The sequence below is a fragment of the Rhinoderma darwinii genome, chromosome 6 (assembly GCF_050947455.1).
Source record: "Rhinoderma darwinii isolate aRhiDar2 chromosome 6, aRhiDar2.hap1, whole genome shotgun sequence".
NCBI lineage: Eukaryota > Metazoa > Chordata > Amphibia > Anura > Rhinodermatidae > Rhinoderma > Rhinoderma darwinii.
In genome coordinates, this window is record NC_134692.1 from 114182161 (window position 1) to 114202111 (window position 19951).

The 19951-nt window shown below is 40.0% G+C and overlaps 1 protein-coding gene across 1 annotated transcript in view; it reads right to left on the reverse strand.

Annotated features, from left to right (window-relative positions):
• Positions 1–19951, reverse strand: part of SHISA9 (shisa family member 9) — a 315516-nt gene that overhangs the window by 26301 nt on the left and 269264 nt on the right. Inside the window, exon 3 of the mRNA XM_075830134.1 lies at positions 12231–12386. Within this exon, the coding sequence (XP_075686249.1) occupies positions 12231–12386 (156 nt within the window). The remainder of the gene's footprint in view (positions 1–12230; positions 12387–19951) is intronic.

The following is a 19951-nucleotide window of genomic DNA, read 5'->3' on the forward strand; positions in this document are numbered from 1 at the left end:
AAGTGTAAAAAAAAGTGCAAAAAATAAAAGTTTGAAAACAATAAAAGTTTCAAGTAATCAAATAACACACAATCCCCCTTTTACTCTTATCAAGTCCTTTATTATTGAAAAATAATAATAAACCATATGTATTTGGTATCGCCACGACCGTAACGACCGGAGGTATCGAAATATTATATTATTTATTGCACGCGGTGAACAGCGTAAAAAAAACCCGTAAAAAACGTTACCAGAGTTTCTGTTTTTGGTCACTTTGCCCTACAAATATTACAATAAAAAGTGATCAAAAAGTCGCACGTATCCAAAAATGGTACCTATAAAAACTATAGCTCGTCCTGCAAAAAACAAGCCCTCATACACGTCCGTCGACAAAAAAATTAAAAAGTTATGGTTCTCACAACTTGGCGACAGAAAAAATACATTCTTTTTACAAAAGTAATTTTATTGTGCAAAAAGTTGTAAAACATGAAAAAGTGCTATAAATTAGGTATCGCCGGAATCGTACTGACCCGCAGAATAAAGTTAACATGTAGTTTATAACGCGTGGTGAACGCTGTATAAAAAAAACAAAAAAATCTGTGCCAGAATTGCGTTTTTTTGTTTACCTAGCATCCCAAAAAATAGGATAAAAGGTGATCAAAAAGTCGCATGTACCCCAACATGGTACCAATAATAACTACAGCTCGTCCCGCAACAAACCAGCCCTCATACCGCTACGTCTATGAAAAATAAAATTAGTTATGGCTCCAATAAGTCAGGAAATAAAAAAATATGCAGTTGTGCCAGAGGGGAACATTTCTTCTGTTTCAAGAGGCGATTTATCAAGGACCTAAAATTAGGGAACCAGGAAGGGGAGGGCCCAAACATATCCGCTGGAAGCGACGGTGCCCGTATTATACCAGGACAACACTTTCCCAGCAAAATTCCCCAAACTACAAAGGCGCGGAGTGTGGATCAAAAGGGGGATAATAAATGACACCATTTATCAGTGTGACACCGGCCTGTGCAGAAAGGATTGCTTCACAGCGTAACACACATCTATGGATTATTTTTATTTTTTTATACCACCTGACTATGCCCCTTATATACTCCGCCCCGCTTACATGTACCCCCACATTATAAAACACCAGCAATACTCAAACAAATATAGTACCAAGCAAAATCCGCTCTCCAAAAGCCAAATGGTGCTCCCTCGGCCCTGAACCCTACAGCGTCCCCAAACAGCAGTTTCCTTCAACATATATGGCATCGTCATACCCGGGAGAACCCTTTTAACAATTTTTGGGGTGTGTGTCTCCAGCGTCATAAGCTGGGCATGACATATTTGCCACTGAATGGCATATCTAGGGAAAAATATAAATTTTTAATTTGCACCATCCGCAGCGCATTCATTTATGGAAAAGACCTGTGGGGTGAAAATGCTCACTACACCCCTTAATTAATGCCTTGAGGGGTGCAGTTCCATAGTGGGGGTCACTTATCAGGGGTTTCTTTTTATTATTTCACATCTGAGCCTCTGCAGTTGTGAACCAATACTTTGTAAATCGCCAAATTAGGCCTCCACTCCGCATGGTACTCTTCACTTCTGAGCCCTGTCATATGTCCAGACAAAAGATTAGGGTCACATGTAGGGTGTTTCTAAAACCGGGAAACACCGCATAATAATTAGAGAGCTGTCTTGTTATGGTGGCACAAGCCGGGCACCACATATTGGCATATCTATGGAAAAAAATCCCATTTTCACTCTGCAACATTGAGCGCACACTAATTTCTACAAAACACCTGCAGGGTTAAAATGCTTACTACACCCCTTGGTAAATGCATTGAGGGGTGTAGTTTCCAAAATGGGGTCACTTCTGGGGGTTTTCCACTGTTTTGGGCCCACAGGTGCCCAGAAACCAATCCAGCAACATCTGCACTCCAAATGGCGGTCCTTCCCATCTGAGCCCTGCAGTTTGCCCAAACAGCAGTTTATGACCACATATGGGGTATTGCCGTACTCGGGAGAAATAGCTTTACAAATGTTGGGTTCTTTTTTTCCTTTATTTGTTGAGAAAATGAAAAAATTTGCGCTAAAGCTACGTCTTATTGAAGAAAAAGGACTGTTTTTATTTTCACTGCCTAATTCTAATAAATTCTATGAAACATCTGTGGGGTCAAAATGCTCACTACACCCCTAGATGCATTCCTCAAGAGGTGTAGTTTCCTAAGTGGAGTCCATTTTTGGGCGTTTTCATTGTTTTGTCCCCTCAGGGGCTTTGCAAATGTGACCTGGCCTCTGCAAATCATTCCTGCTAAATGTGATCTCAAAAAGTCAAATAGTGCTCTTTCCCTTCTAAGCCCTGCCGTGTGTCCAAACAGCCGTTTATTACCACATGTGGGGTATTGTTTTACTCGGGAGAAATTGCTTTACAAATTTTGTGGTGCTTTTTCTCCTTCAGTCTTTCTGGAAATGAGAAAAAATTAGCTAAACCTACATTTTCTTTGAAAAAATGTAGATTATTATTTTCAGGGCCTACTTCCAATAATTTCTGCAAAAAAACTGTGGTGTCAAATCGCTCACTATACCCCTAGATAATTTCCTCAATGGGTGTAGTTTCCAAAATGGGGTCACTTGTGGGGGTTTCCACTGTTTTATCCCCTCAGGGGCTTTGTAAATGTGACATGGCCTCCGCAAACCATTCCTGCTAAATTTGAGTTCCAAAAGCCAAATGGCGCCCTTTCCCTTCTCAGCCTCGCCGTGTGTCCAAACAGCCGTTTATTACCACATGTGGGGTATTGTTTTACTCGGGAGAAATTTCACTACAAATTTTATGGTGCTTTTTCTCCTTTAGTCCTTGTGGAAATGAAAAAAAATTAGCTAAACCTACATTTTATTTGAAAAAATGTAGATTTTCATTTTCACAGCCTACTTGCAAAAATTTCTGCAAAAAACCTGTGGGGTCAAAATGCTCAGTATACCCCTAGATAATTTCCTCAAGGGGTATAGTTTCCAAAATGGGGTCACTTGTTTGGGGTTTCCACTGTTTTGTCACCTCAGGGGCTTTGTAAATGTGACATGGCCTCCGCAAACCATTCCTGCTAAATGTGAACTCCAAAAGCCAAATAGCGCTCTTTTCCTTCTCAGCCACGCCGTGTCTCCAAACAACCGTTTATTACCACATGTGAGGTATTGTTTTACTCGGGAGAAATTGCTTTACAAATTTTGCGGTGCTTTTTCTCCTTTAGTCTTGTGGAAATGAGAAAAAAAATCGCTAAACCTACATTTTCTTTGAAGAAATGTTGATTTTAATTTTCACGGCCTACTTCCTATAATTTTTGTAAAAAACCTGTGCGGTCAAAATGCTCACTACACCCCTAGATAATTTCCTTGAGGTGTCTAGTTTCCCAGATGGGGTCACTTTTGGGGGATTTTGACTGTTTTGGCACCGCAAGAGCCCTTCAAACCTGACATGGTGCCTAAAATATATTCTAACAAAAATAAGGCCCCAAAATCCACTAGGTGCTCCTTTGCTTCTGAGGCCGGTGCTTCAGTCCAGTAGCACGCTACGGCCACATGTGGGATATTTCCTAAAACTGCAGAAACTGGGCAACAAATATTGAGTTGCATTTCTCTGGTAAAACCTTCTGTGTTATAAAAAAAATTGTATTAAAAATGTATTTCTGCAGAAAAATATGAAATTTGTCAATTTCACCTCTACTTTGCTTTAATTCCTGTGAAATGTGTAAAGGGTTAAGACATTTTCTAAATGCTGTTTTGAATACTTTGAGGGGTGAAGTTTTTAAAATGGGGTGACTTTTTTGGGGTTTCTAATATATAAGGCCCTCAAAACCACTTCACAACTGAACTGGCCCCTGTAAAAATAGCCTTTTGAAATTTTCTTGAAAATGTGAGAAATTGCTGCTAAAGTTCTAAGCCTTGTGAGGTCATAGAAAAATAAAAGGATGTTCAAAAAACGATGCCAATCTAAAGTAGACATATGGGTGATGTTAATTAGCAACAATTTTGTGTGGTATAACTGCCTGTCTTACAAGCAGATACATTTAAATTGAGAAAAATGCTAATTTTTGCAATTTTTGGTGTTTTTCACAATTAAATACTGAACATATCGAGCAAATTTTGCCAGTAACATAATGTCCAATGTGTCACGAGAAAACAATCTCAGAATCGCTTGGATAGGTGAAAGCATTCCGGAGTTATTACCACATAAAGTGACACATGTCAGATTTGAAAAATGAGGCTCTGTCAGGAAGGTCAAAAGTGGCTAAAGAGGGAAGGGGTTAACAGACTAGGCAAAACCCCTTCTGTTAATTTTTGTATTGTTTATATTATTTTCTTTTTAAAAAAATTCAAATTTTTTTACTTTCCCTTTATTTGTATATTGTTCAAAACTTAATTTGTTTTCCTATTTTTTTTAGTTACACTAGAGGACTTGAACATGTGATCATTGGATTGCTTGCACAATACGCTGCAATACTTCTGTATTGCAGTGTATTGTGCTTTTTAACAGTCTCCTAGTAAAGGGGACCTGTTCCCTTCAATGGCGTTACGCAGCTGGAGTTTAGTGTTCCAAACTTGGCTACTGTAAAAACAGATGCTCAGGGAATAATTAAAGTAAATTACAGTTACCAATAGGTGTCCAGGTAAGAAGTCTGGGTAAGGAGTCAGATGGCATTGGGCGCATGCGCACTTGAAGCCATGGACAGTACACTTCACTGCGCAGTGCACTGTCCTCGGCTTCATGTGTGCCATGCGCCCAATTATGCTCCTGGTCTTATCTCAGTAAGTTGTCATTTACTATACTAACTATTCCCAAAACATTTGTTCTTTAGGTAGGCAGATTTGGAACACCAAACCCCAGCTGCATAACGGAATGCTGGTAGTTTAGTGTCTCAAAAACTACTGACAGGATCCCTTTAAGCCCTTATTAGAAAGGACCGACAATGGCAGACCAGGGGGCATTCATTAGACCCCTGACTGCCATTACAATCTATCAACATGCCTCCCTCTGTCTGTCGTGATTGATCGCGGCATCTAAGTGGTAAAATGGCCGTGATAGGAGTTATTGCAAACCCTGGCCATTGGAGTGAGGCATTAGCTGTAATATAGAGTTGACAAACGCGGCGTATGGAGTGGACTCAGCTCGTGAGCCCACTCCATACTCCACCCTTCCCGACTATGATGTACATGTACGTCATATGTTGGGCAGGGGATAAATGTTTAGCTTGGTTATATAATAGATGATTGCATAAATAGCTACTTCTTAAAGTAGTTTCATTAAAGCTGGTGAAGTGAATGATTCCCATAACAAGGCTATAAAAGGGTATTGCTAATTATGCTATTCCATAACAATATTTCAGTCTATCTTAAGTTAAACTTACAATATTAACTATTGGTAAATACATGACAACATATACCCAACAGTAAATTTATGTCCAACATGTCATCTCTAATATCAGCTAGGGATTATTGACACAGCAAAGCAACATGCATGGATTCTGTGTGCCCGTGTATGGTGCCCCATGCCTCCATATGCCCAGAGCAAGCTACAGTATTGGAGCAGTATTACGGATCCATACCACACAGATCCATAATATGACATCTATATACTTAATGTGAGCCGCTGTACATTTACGACACTCAGATGGCAGGGGCTCAGGAGCTTAGGACTTGCCATCAGCAGCGGGTGTCCGGTATTGGCCAACATTGGAGCTAGCTCAAATCCTGACCTTTTAAGCCCTTAGAGTCCGCGTTCAATAGTGACCTTGGCATCTAAGGAGTTTGATAGAAAGAGGAGGCTCCCCCTGTCAGCCCATCGGCGCACACATGAGGCGATCGCTTTATGTAATACATTATATGTACCTCAAAATGGTGACATCGTCCTGCAGCCCTCATTTGGCTATGTCCATCGAAAAATAAAATTGTTATGGCTCTTAGAATGCGGTGACACAAAAACTATTTTTATTTTAATAAAAAGTGTTCTTATTGTGCAAAAGTAGCAAAATATAAAAAAAAAAAACATTTTCAATTTGGCATTGCTGTAATAGCACTGATCCGCAAAGTAAAGTTAACATGACATTTATTCTACACAGTGAATGTTGTAAAAACAAAACTCCAAAAACGATTGCTGTTTTTTTTTACCCCCTGAAAAAAATTAACAAAAGTTACAAAGTACATGATATGTACCTTAAAAGGGTGCAAGAACTCTTCCTGCAAAAAAAAAAAAGGCCCTTATGCGATGATGTAAAAATCATTGCGTCCTTTAGGCCAAAACTGTCTGCGCCCTTAAAGGAGATTTCCCATCATAGACATCCCACAGGATATGTCACAAATGTCAGATCGATGCAGTACCCACCTCTGGGACCCACACCTATCTCTAGAACGGGGCCTCCTAAACTCCGTTCTACTGCTCTGTGTTGTGACTGAAGCATGTGATTTCAGACCATGAATTACGGAAACATCGCTGAGCTACGCTGTTTTCATAACTCCCATAGTAGTGAATGGCAGTTATGGAAGCAGCGTAGCATGCGAGCTACGCTATTTCTGTAACTACCATTCAGTTCTATGGGACTTACCCCTTTAAGGTGTTACTATTATATGTATATCATGATATGTATATCATGATAACTAAAGGATGTAAAAACTGGGATTTACACACTTCTACATATAACTATGTTGGAGCTGTCCATGAGGCAGGTGCTGAACTGTAATCAGATTGGAGCTTCAGTATACAGTTGTGTAGCTATAGCAGGGAAAGTACAGCTATGAATTCCATATTATTCCATAATAACATAATTTTTTGTAAACAACAATTCAATTTTCTATTGCTTTACAAAGTATACAGTTTTCTAATTGTAATGGTGACAACATCGAATTTTGCATGGTTAACTTTCAATATGATTTCTTTGCTTATTTTGAAGGATAATGACACATTAAACAGAAATTTCAGATTTTACTGGGATATTCCTTAAAAAATGTAAGGTACACAGATGTACAGTATGTGTCCATAGAATTGTACTGTATGGGCACGGTATTACGGATCCATTCCACATGGGTTCCTTTTAGGGTAAGTTCACACGTAGCGTAAATACTGCAGATTTTCTGCAACGGATTTAGTTGCGGAAAATCCGCAGCATAATATAGTTGCAGCAGAGTGGATGAGATTTGAACAAATCTCATCCACATGCTGCAAAATGCTGAGCGGAAAAAACGCTCAGAAATTGACCTGCGGTGTGGTTTTTTAATCCGCAGTATGTCAATTGTAATTGCATAATCGCTGCTTATTTGTTGCAGAATAAATAGCAGATGTTGCGTTTTTTGTGCAGTGGAAAAGCAATGATTCCGCCGCTAAAAATGCAACTTTTTTTCATCCAGGCTGGCCTCCTGGGATGACGTTTCATCCCATTTGACAGACGCAGCCAATCACAGGCTGTGGCAGTCTCATGGGATGAAATGTCATCCTAGGATGCCGGGCTGCAGGATGGCGGAGGGACATATCGCCATGGTATGAAACTTTTTTTTTTCAGTGCAGGATTTCTGCACTTTTTTTTGTCCGGAATTGCCTGCGGTGACCAGGGTGGATATGCTGTGTACCTTTACTCAGCGTATCTGCTCTGTGTGAGCATGAGCATACCCTTATAGTCATGTGCATGATGCGTAAAGGCTATGAACACTTTTCGGGGTCTTTTTTTTATTATTATTAAAATGCATTTTTTAGGAATAAAAACAACTTTTGTAAGCTGTAGAAGTGAAACAATATATTTTTTTTCTAAAAGTGAAATACAAAGTTGTTTTTATCCCAAAATACATACATTTCAATACAAAAATTAAAAAAAAAAAACACAAAGGTTTCCATAGTCTTTGACTGTGCATTACTGACATTGCAATGAAAGAACTAAACTTCAAACACCTAGAGGTTCCCTTTATTTAAAGAGATTTGTAAAATTGTATTATTTATCACTATTTGTCCTGGAAACTTGTCATATTAGGAGAAATAAGATGCTAGCCAAGTTTTTTTTTTCTTAAAGGTGTATTCTCCACACATAATGCCATGGAATATTAATTGAATATGTCATAACATTTAGATCGGTGGAAATCTGACTTTGAGTCCCTGGCCAATCACAAGAACAAAAGAGCAGAAGCCAATTTGGCTTCTTTACTGCCCAACAGCTGTTCCAGCCACCCGCTGTGAAGGCAACTGCAGTGCAGCTCTATTACAGTGAATGGGGTTGCGTTTCATTTCCATTCACAGCTGGAGGCCGGGTACATGAAAGATTTTTTTTTTTTAGGAGAAGCGCAGCACTAAACTAGCACTGAAGATTAGTGGGGATCCAAGCAGTCGAATCCCCAGTGATCTACAAGGTATGGCATATCCAAGAAATATACCATCATATGTAATAGAGGCAATTCTCCTTTAAGTACATTTTTTAATTATTTTCTATAACTGACCCATTATTCCCTTGGCGGCATGCTACGTAGTGACTGTTGCAGGGCCTCCATCAGGAATTTCTGGGTCCAGAACGGCCAAGGAGTCTGGGACCCGCTCCATTACCAAGGGTTGGGCAATGGAAAGTGGTGCGCTCACGTTTGTACTTTATGCGTGTTAACTGATTTTGGTACTGATGTCAATTACAGTGAACGAAACCAGGGGTCTGTCACATGACCGGTTAATACCCTAGTTTTAATAACCATTAATGCACCGGTTTTGTTCAATTCAGCTAAAACGTATCCCACTGTATGGCATACAGTGAAATACATCGCCCAGGGAATGGCCCTGGGTAAACTCCTGAAGTCACGGACCATAAAGGGACAGTGACGTTAATAGCTTTCCCAGGGCTGGAGTCCCCAGGCAGAGCTTCTACTGTCCAGGTACTCCGCGCTGTTCCTGATGTCCATATTTGGACAGTAATGTCAGGAGCATCCCCAGGGCCAAAGTCCAAAAGCAGAGCGATTGTGGTAGCACTATTGCCTTGCAGCTCCGGAGTCCATATGTGGGCACCATCTACAGGGGGTTGTATGTGGGGTACTATCAACAGCGGCTTCTATGTTGGGCACTATCTACAAAGACTCTACGGGGCACTATCTACAGGGGGCACTGTGTGTGGGACACAGTGTATGGTACTATTATAATCAGGGACACAGTGTATGGCACAATTATAATTATAGGTGCAGTGTATGGCGCTATTATATTTAGGGGCGTTGAGAATTTTATCTTCGTTTATAGGTGCAGAAATGTTTTATAAGTGAGAAGCTGAAGACATGTGAGCAGAAAACTGCAGAAATGGGTTGTGGCCTGGAGAAGTCATCATAGAGCTCTGGACCGGATAGAGAAGAAAAGAGAAAAAGCTAGAATCTGAGACGTCACCGGTGAGTCACTTAATGTAAATGTTTATTCTGCCTCTAATCAGTACTGTAGTCACTGGATTATCTGCAGCGAGATGATGGGTGGTTTGATTATGATATTTTTTTTTGTGAAACAGCATCTCCTAGCATATCCTTACCATTGTTCGGGCCATGCTGAGAGCTGTAGTTTTATGCCATACAAACATATACGTCAGGGGTTGCACTAAATTCTGGTTCTGGAGCCATATATATGTACTGAGCTTAGTTCTGGTGCTGTATACACGCTTAACTTTGTTCTGGTGATGTATTCATGCACTGAGCTTGGTTCTGGTGATGCATTTATGTACTAAGCTTGGTTCTGGGGCTGTCTATATGTACTAAGGTTGGTTCTGGTGTTGTATATATGTATCAGCTTGGTTCTGGATCCGTATATGTCAGAGCTTGGTTCTGGTGCTGTATATATGCTGAACTTTGTTCTGGTGATATATTTATGTACTTAACTTGGTTCTGGGGCTGTTTTTATTTACTGAGCTTGGTTCTGGGGCTGTATTTATGTAGTGAGGTATGTTCTGGTGCTGTATATATGTATTGAACGTGGCTCTCATGCCATATATATGTACTGAGCTTGGTTCTGATGCTGTATGTATATATATATATATGTGTACTGAGCATTGTTCTGGTGCTGTATATATGTACTGAGCTTGGTTCTGGTACTGTATATATGTATATATGTATGAGCTTGGTACTGATGCTGTATTATATAGGATATATATTTCTAATAACAAACTTGCAGGGCAGATGGAGTTGTTTTCAATTCATCGTATATTTAATGGGAACCTGTCTGGTAGTTTTAACCCCTTGAACTGCCACCATGCGTTAATACATCACCTGACAATATTTCCAAATGTATGTTTTTTTCAGATGCAGCAAAATCTATAAAATCAACTTTTAAAACGGCGCACACTATATGCTAATTACTCATTAAAGAGTCATGGGGCGGTGCCGCTATCCTGTAGTCACATAGTCCTGCCTCCAAACTCACCTTTCCATGCTTGATTGACATTCCCCTGGCTGATACAACTTTCTCGGATGCACCATTGCCTTGTACTACTTGGGCACGCACCGTGCAACGAGGTGTACTCTGCCCTGCTTTATCGCTGCACTGCGCATGCTAGTGGAGTAAAAGGCAACGGTGCATCCGCAAGAGTTTGAAGAGGATGGTAGTGATGTAGAGCAGCCAGAGGGATGTCAATCAAAATCTGGGGGGCGCCGTTTCAATTTTCACCTCAGGCAGCAGAAAATCTAGAGTCGGCCCTGAGGCTATAGGCCTGCAGCCTATAAGGCACTGAGAAGACTCCCTGCGAAGGATGGCGTGATAATGTCACTGCATCATGCTGGTCTGCACATTTGTCCCGACCGGAGCCTGTGCAGCGCTCCAGTCATCGTAAGAACGGGGCAAGGTATACAAGCGGGGGGAGCAGGGTGGCACTATATATGACTGGACAGCAGGGTGGCACTATATATGAGGGGGGAGGGTGGCACTATATACAAGGGGGGCAGGGTGGCACTATATACAAGGGTGGAGCAGGGTGGCACTGTATACAAGGGGGGAGCAGAGTGGCACTATATACAAGGATGTGGAGCAGGGTGGCACTATATACAAGGGGACAAGGTGGCACTATATACAAGTGGGGGAGCAGGGTGGCACTATATACAAGGAGGGAGAGCAGAGTGGCACTATATACAAGGGGGAGCAGGGTGGCACTATATACAAGGGGGAGGAGGGTGGCACTATATACAAGGGGCTGTGTGCCTATATATACAAGGGGGCTTTGTGGCACTATATACAAGTGGGAGCAGCGTGGCACTATATACTAGGGGGGCTGTATGGCACGATTTACAAGGAGGAGGGCTGTGGCGCTATCTACAGGGGTCTGTGTGTGGCGCAATCTACAGGGGTCTGTGTGGCACTATCTACTAAGGGGGGCTGTGTGGCACTATATATAAGGAAGGGGCTGTCTGGCACTATATACATGTGGAGCTGTATGATGCTATCTACAGGGGGCCTTATGGCAATATCTACAGGGGGAGGTGGGGGTGCTATCTACAAGTGGTGTGTGACACTGTCTACAGGGGGGCTGTATAGCACTGTCTACAGGGGAAGCTGTATGGCACAATCTACAGGGGGCACTATCTATAAAGCTGTGTTTGGCACCTAGGGCGGGGGGGCAAGTCAAAAGTTTTCTATGGGGCCCAGTCATTCCTAGTTATGCCCCTGATGGCAGCCCTGAACTGCAGCATCTAAGCTGTTAAAAAGAGGGAGTGCCGATGGTTGTCATGGCAGCCTGGGGGCCTAATGAAGGCCCCTAGGTCTGCCATCTTTGTGCTCCTAGTAATATGAGCAAATAAAAGTAATGATATACTGCAATACATTAGTATTGCATTACATAGTGCAAGTGATCCAACAATCACCTTAGCTCCCAAAAAAATGGAATAAAAAGGATCAAAATATATGTACCAATAGAAACTACAGCTTGCCTGGCAAAAAAAACACAGCTCAATTTACAAAACATGTAAAAAAAAGTTATGGCTCTAAGAATATGGTGACACAAAACTATATTTTTTAAACAAATACTTTTTTCTTTGTAAAAATTTCCCAGTACAGTATATGGTACATTAAATGATGTAATAAAAAACTACAACTTGTTCCACCAAAAAATGAGCCCTCATATGGCATTGTTGATGAAAAAATAACAAAGTTCTGGCTTATGGAAGACTAGAAATGCAAAGATATTTGCTGATAACTTTACAGGAATATAATGTGTATTTCAGATTTACTGGGGCATTACAATAAATCAACAAAAAATTAAGAAGACCCTCTACTTACCAACTGCTTTGAGAGAGGCATATTTGTTAAGCTCCTTTCCAGGAGGCTGTTGCTCATATGGATTTGAAATCTGTCCCATGGTTGGAAAGGAATGTGGATGTGCCATCTGCGGAAGGTGTGGGGATGTTGGAACAACATTATTCATTTTTGAAGTATCTGCAGAGAAAAAGAAACGGTATTAATTAGACATCTAACATCCTGTATCTTCAGCAATATGATCCAAAACATTGCAAAGTTGTAAAAACGGACTATACAAAATGTACAGTAGTGGAAATAGCTTCAACACGCTGCAGGAAAACACAACGTTAGGAATAACATTCATTATAATGTAACACGAGATCCAACACAATGCAGGAGGGTTAGACTGTCAGCTCTCAGGACTGCGTTTTATCTATAAATCTGGCCAGGGACATAAAATAATCACTGACAATTATTTTTACAATTCCCCCTTAAAGTAAGTTCACGCAGAGTTTTTTTACACTTTTTTTTACACGGAAACCGCATCGGAAAATGCGCAAAAAAACTGACAAAAATGCCTCCCATTGATTTCAATGGAATGTGGAGGCGTTTTTTTCCCGAGAGCGGAAAAAACATCTCGTGGGAAAAAGAAGCGACATGCCCTATCTTCGGCCGTTTATGTCTCTGACCTCCCATTGACATCAATTGGTGGCAGAGAAAGCGTATTTTGCTGCATTTTTTGCCCGCGGCACTCAATGGGGGCGGGCGAAATACGCTTTGAAAATCGGCGTGCAGGCAGAGCAAAATCTGACTCAAAATTCCAAATGGAATTTTGAGGCAGATTTTCTGCCTGCAAAAAACTCTGTGTGAACTACCCTTAAAGTGAAATTCATCTTTTGGCCAGTCCCATGGAGCTTGACATCTACCTATAGTTTTACCTACCTGAATGGCACCATTTAAAAAATTACGCCCTGCCCTCGACTAGGCCACATTTATATTCTGTCCTTTGCTGGCTGCCAGGTAGCCCATGCCAGTGCAGCTGCTCGTTGTCATGTCATCAAGGCTAACACAGGTATTGGGGCACATGGGTGTAGCCTAAAGCTGCCGGTTCAATTATTGCTAGGGGCTATACTATAATTGTCTATATATATTTTTATTTATTTTCAAAATAAGTTTTTTTGTAATATATATATATATATATAAGACACTTTGTAATATAAACCCTTTTTGCTGTTGAAAATTATTTACCAGTCCTCTAAATAAATGTAGCCAACTATTGTAATCTATTGATGTTTTCATGTTAGTTACCCTTCAGGGAAATGTAAATATCTGTTTTGTAATTGCTTCTTTTAATGCCCCTTTTTTGCATGCCCCTAAATGAAGTCATGGTAACCAAAATACAAGTAAACAATTGATGAAAACATAATATACTGAACTACTTTTAGAGAGCTAAAAAATTATGCATTATAGAAAAAAGTTATCTTTTACTTACTTCTGGCAAATTTATTTCTAAAAACAAGTTTACAGCCCCTTGAACGGCTGTCAGATGCCTCCAACCATAGAATCAGACATGGAAATCTTGTACTAATACATACTATAAGTCTTTTAGGTGATGGTCTTCCAGACTTCTAATGTTTATATGCAGCTTTAGGGCTATAGAATATGATTAGTAGTGTATGATTTGACATAACATCGTACTGACTGCAAATTCGCAACTTCAAGTCTAAATTGTATTATTTTTATAAGAAAAATTAAAAAAATAACTAAGGGATATGTTGCACCCTAAATAAACAAGTGGGTGCCCCAAAAAGTTAAATTATTCCCATTATTCAAGGTCAATTGATGTCAATTTCATTGCATAGAACCTTCAATAATTAGATAAAGGGTTAATTAATTTACAAGGTAGGCCTATTTTAATACTGTTGAACTGATGATTAGGAAAACTATTTATCTAGACAATTAATGTCTAGGCTAGAAATTCAGCTTTACTTCCTATCAAACTAAAAAAACATTGTCATGAGTACATTAGTACTGCCCATAGATCCTGTGGAACACATGGGGCAGATTTATTAATATTCTCTTATATTTCAAAAGCTTAGAACTAGATGCGCCAAATTTATCACAGTGGCTAATGATTTATAAATTTGGCCCATCTTTAGACACTTTTGTCTAACTGTATGCCACCTCTTGGATGGCTTACTATAGACCCACTTTTTTGTGTCAAAATTTGGCACAATATGAAACATTGTAAGACATGGCCCTTTCTGTTAAACCAGTCCCCTTTTCCTTTAAGCCATGCCCCTTTTTGAGCAAGTTAACAAACTTAGCACATTGCATGTGTACCAGAATTCTGCCTCAATTTAGTTACATAGTTACATAGTTAGTACGGTTGAAAAAAGACACATGTCCATCAAGTTCAACCAAGGGATGGGAAAAGGGAAGGGGAAAATTTATACACATTGACATAGGAGCTGATATTTTTTTGTTCTAGGAAATAATCTAAGCCTTCTTTAAAGCCATCTACTGTCCCTGCTGTGACCAGCTCCTGCGGTGACCATTCTATAGATTCTCAGTTCTCACAGTAAAGAAGGCTTGTCGCCTCTGCAGGTTGAACCTTTCTTTTTCCAGACGGAGGGAGTGCCCCCTTGTTTTTTGAGGGGGTTTTACATGGAACAGGATTTCACCATATTTTTTGTAAGTGCCATTAATATATTTATATAAATTAATCATGTCCCCCCCTTAGTCGTCTTTTTTCAAGCCTAAATAGGTTTCATTCTTTTAATCTTTCCTCATAACTTAGATTCTCCATGCCCCTTATTAGCTTCGTTGCTCTTCTTTGTATTTTTTCCAACTCCAGGGCATCCTTCCTATGAACTGGAGCCCAAAACTGAACTGCATATTCTGGATGAGGCCTCACTAATGCTTTGTAAAGTGGTAATATTATATCCCTGTCCCGCGAGTCCATGCCTCTTTTAATACACGACAATATCTTGCTGGCCTTTGAAGCAGCTGATTGACACTGCATGCTGTTATTTAGTTTATGATCTACAAGTACACCTAAATCCTTCTCAACAAATGACTCCCCCAGTATAGCTCCCCCTAAGACATATGATGCATTCAGATTGTTGGAACCCAGATGCGTAACTTTACCTTTATCTACATTAAACCTAATTTGCCAAGTGGATGCCCAAACACTTAGGGCACATTCACATGTTGAATTCCGCTGCGGACAGTCCGCAGTGGAATTCTGCAGCAACCGTTTTTTACATTTGTTTCTATAAATTTTTAGGAAAGTTAGTTCAGATGTTTCAGAAAATAACTGTACGGAAATCAGGCTGCGGTGCATAATTTTCCCTCCGTAGCATGCTCATGACGTTGCGGAAAAGAAGCAGAATTTCACTGCGGATTTCAGCCTTTGCAATGCAAAACTGAAATCTGTGGCAAGTCCGCTGTGATATCTGCAACGTCTGAATTACCTGTCAAATATGCACATGTTCATGCAGATTCGTTGCGTAATTGCCCCAAATCTGCACCTACATTTGCAGCGGAAAAATTCTGCCACGTCTGAATGTGCCCTTAGTGTGTCCAAATAAGCTTGCAATTTATGAACATCTTCTATAGACTGAACATTACTACATAGCTTGGTGTCATCTGCAAAAATAGAAATAGTGCTATTAATCCCATCCTCTATATCATTAATAAATAAGTTGAATAATAGTGGTCCCAGCACGGAACCCTGTGGTACACCACCTATAACCGGGGACCATTTAGAGTAGGAATCATTGACCACAACTCTCTAGATACGGTCCTTGAGCCAATTTTCAATCTAATTACAAACTGTACTTTCTAAACCTATAGTCCTTAATTTACCCATTAGATGTCTATGAGGGACAGTGTCAAATGCCTTTGCAAAGTCCAAAAACTCTATATCAACAGCGGCCCCTCTGTCTAGGCTTCTGCTCACCTCTTCATAAAAACAAATCAGGTTGGTTTGACAACTTCTGTCCTTAGTAAAACCGGGGAAGACCTAGAGTCCTTTTTGAAAATAGGCACCACATTTGTCCTACGTCAGTCCCTTGGCACTATACCAGTCACTAGACAATCTCTAAATATTATGAAGAGGGGGACAGAAATAACTGAACTTAGCTCTTTAAGAACTCTAGGGTGTAATCCATCTGGTCCCAGGGCCTTGTGCACATTTATTTTATTTAACTTAGCTTGGACCATATCTACATTCAGCCAATTCATTATATTAATTGATGTATTAACAGGACAGGCACCGGCTACATTAACTGCTCTTTTTTCTGTTGTATATACAGAGCTAAAAAACCCATTTAGTAACTCTGCCTTCTCTTGATCCCCTGTGACCAACTCCCCATTACCACTATTTAGGGGACCTACATGTTCAGACCTTGGCTTTTTTGCATTTACATACTTAAAGAATTTTTTGGGATTTGTTTTACTATCCTTGGCCAACTTCCTTTCATTTTGTATTTTTGCTGATTTTATTACTTGTTTACAGATTTTATTAAGCTCTTTATAATTTACAAAGGCTACAGCTGTACCCTCAGATTTGTATTTTTCAAATGCCCTTTTTTTGTCATGTATTGCCCTTTTTACAGAAAGTGTAAGCCATGTGGGGTTTAATTTTAGTCGTTTATACTTGTTACCTATAGGAATACATTTTGCACTCTAATTATACAAAGTAGATTTTAAAATCTCCCATTTATCATTTGTCCCATTATTTGGCATCAGTTGTTCCCAGTCTATGTCCTGAATTGCAGCCCTCATATTGGGGAAATTGGTCTTCTTAAAATGAAGTGTTTTTGCCCTCCCAGCCTGTGTTTGTTTTTTTACAGTGTAGGTAAAATTTAACTATATTATGATCACTGTTACCAAGGTTTTCACGAACATTGACATTCCCAACAAGCTCTGCATTATTTGAAATGACCAGATCCAACAGAGCTTCACCTCTAGTCGGGCCTTCCACAAACTGGCCCATAAAATTTTCCGGCAACAAGTTGAGGAAATTTCTCCCCTTCACAGTTGAAACCGAACCATGACACCAATTAATATCCCGGTAATTAAAATCTCCCATTATCACTAGAGTACCAGCCTGTGCAGCCCGCTCCATCTGTTTATATAGCTGACCTTCCATCTCCTCTGTTATATTGGGGGGCCTATAGATTACACCAAAAGTTATTTTTTCATTGTTTACTTCTCTGTAATTCCACCCACAAGGTTTCAACCTCCTCACAATCTTCACCCTCTAATGTCTCATTCACACTCGCCTTCATATCGCTTCTCACATACAGACATACAGTACCGCCTTTCCTATTTGTCCTGTCTTTCCGAAACAGTGTAAAACCCTGTAGATTTACAAACCAGTCATGAGAAGAGTCTAGCCATGTGTCAGCAACACCAACTATATCTATATGTTCCTCTAGTACCAAGGCCTCCAGCTCCCCCATTTTGTATGCTAGACTTCTGGCATTTGTAAACATACACTTTAACTTGTCTTTCAGTTTTTCACTTTCAGTATCAGAATTGTGATTATTTTACATTAGTTGGGCATTTTTATTTTCATTGCTGTTTTGTAACAAAAGGATCTCCTTATCCTGTTGTCTAGTCCTCTCCCCACAGTCTATTTCTCCCCCACCAATATAGTCTGACCCCTCTCTAACCTGACTACCCCTTTACTTTCGACATTGACATACCTCCTCAGCCCTAGCTTAAATACCCCGCCACTGTGCTCTAGGAACCCAAAGCCTTCTCCTCTACACCAAGACTTAAGCCATGCATTTAACTCCCTGAGCTCCCGCTGTCTTTCCTGTGATGCGCATGGCACAGGCAGTATTCCTGAGAATACTACCTTGGAGGTCCTTCCCTTCAGCTTGTAGCCTAGTTCTTTAAAATGATTCTTAAGGCTCCTCCACCTACCATGTATTCTATCATTGATACCCACATGGACCACAAAAGCTGGATGATCACCAGCCCCTCCCAGTAATTTATTCACCCGTTCCACCACATGCCGAACCCTCGCACCATGGAGACAGCAAACCATTCGGTTGAGGCGGTCTTGGCGACAAATTATTCTATCCGTCTTCCTGGTTATAGAATCCCCTACAACTACTAATTAACTTGCCTTACATGAATTATCATCCCGCCGAATACTAGCTGGGCAGAAATCTGGTGCATTCTGAATAGTGAGTCTGGTCCAATGAGTAATAGCTGGAATAAAGTTTTTGGCATTAAAGAAGTTTTCCATATTCTTTCATTGATGACCATTTCTAAGGAGAGTGTAATCAGTTGGGTTCCGCCCCCTGGGATCCAAAATCTATTATCAAGCACTGGGGCCCCTTTACTGTTATTCCAGTCATGTTGCTGTACCCGGTACTGTAGCTTAGACCCATTAACTTGCCTGGCACAATAGCACATCATTTGGCTCATCTTTGGGTTCTGTAAACCCCTTTTAAATATTGCCAAGCTGAAAATTTCAAGAAGATTGTTATTAAATTGTTTTATTAAACACTACAGTATTTCTTTTAGCTGCAGTAGGTTATGGCAAGCACTATTGAAAGAATGTGTCAGTCATTATCAGCTTATTCCTGCAGGTCACTAAATATTGGAAGCAGCTGGAGAGCTAAAACCTGCAGGTGATAAGACAAGTCATGTTTTATAATCTACACAAGTAGTAAGGAATATTAGAGCGCTGCTGAAAGCCATATATAGATCAATATTCATCCAACTCTACTTACGGAACTGTGGGAAGGCCAACATGAAAAAAAGAAACGAATCACCAAAAAGAAGTAAGTTATGTAAAACACTTTTATGTAGAATAAAATTTCTTCCCTACAGGCAATAAGCTGATGCCATTATATTATTTAATAAGGGACAGATTATATGCACAATGAATAGAGTAAATATGACTTCATTAAAAATACATGATGGATCCAGGAAATGTTAGAAGATAGATTAATCAGATAAAAATGGCTTCCTACGAAAGGCCCACCCACTTTTCAGATAAAAGAGTATGTGTCGCCAATAGGGGTAAAGAAAATTTCTAAATATGGTGTATTTTTCAATTCATGTCCAAAATCCCTGATTCCCCCCATATATTGCACTGTATCTACGTGATAACAGTAGGTGGTGCTATTAGATTTATTTTGAACATATTGGGCCCTATGCACTTGCCCAGACTGCAAAATAAATATATACTTATTTATCTGGTTGGAATGAACTAACAGTTAAAGAGGACCTATCAGCTTTGGTGACGTGTTTGCTTTAATAAATACTTATATTTCCCATAAAATAACAATTCTGGAGGATATTGTTTTAGAACACTATGTTGGGCCATTCCCCTGTTATTCCTCCTTTAAATTTATGAATATATTGATACGTGGGTGTTACCAGTTGGGGGGTGTCCCTATACCGACTGAAAATGTCCAATCAGTGCTAAAATAGTAAGGGTATGTTCACACGGGCTATTTTCGGCCATTTTTCGGGCCGTAAATGCCCAAAAATGGCTGAAAAATCGGTAGCAGAACGCCTCCAAACATCTGCCTATTGATTTCAATAGGAAAAACAGCGTTCTGTTCCGACGGGCCGTTTTTAAACGCGCCCATTTTTCATAGACATTATTGAAAATAGCTCCAAAAACGGCTGTAAAAAAACGCCGCGAAAATCGCAAGTGACTTAAAAAACTTCTGAAAGTCAGGAGCTGTTTTCCCTTGAAAACAGCTTCGTATTTTCAGATGTTTTTG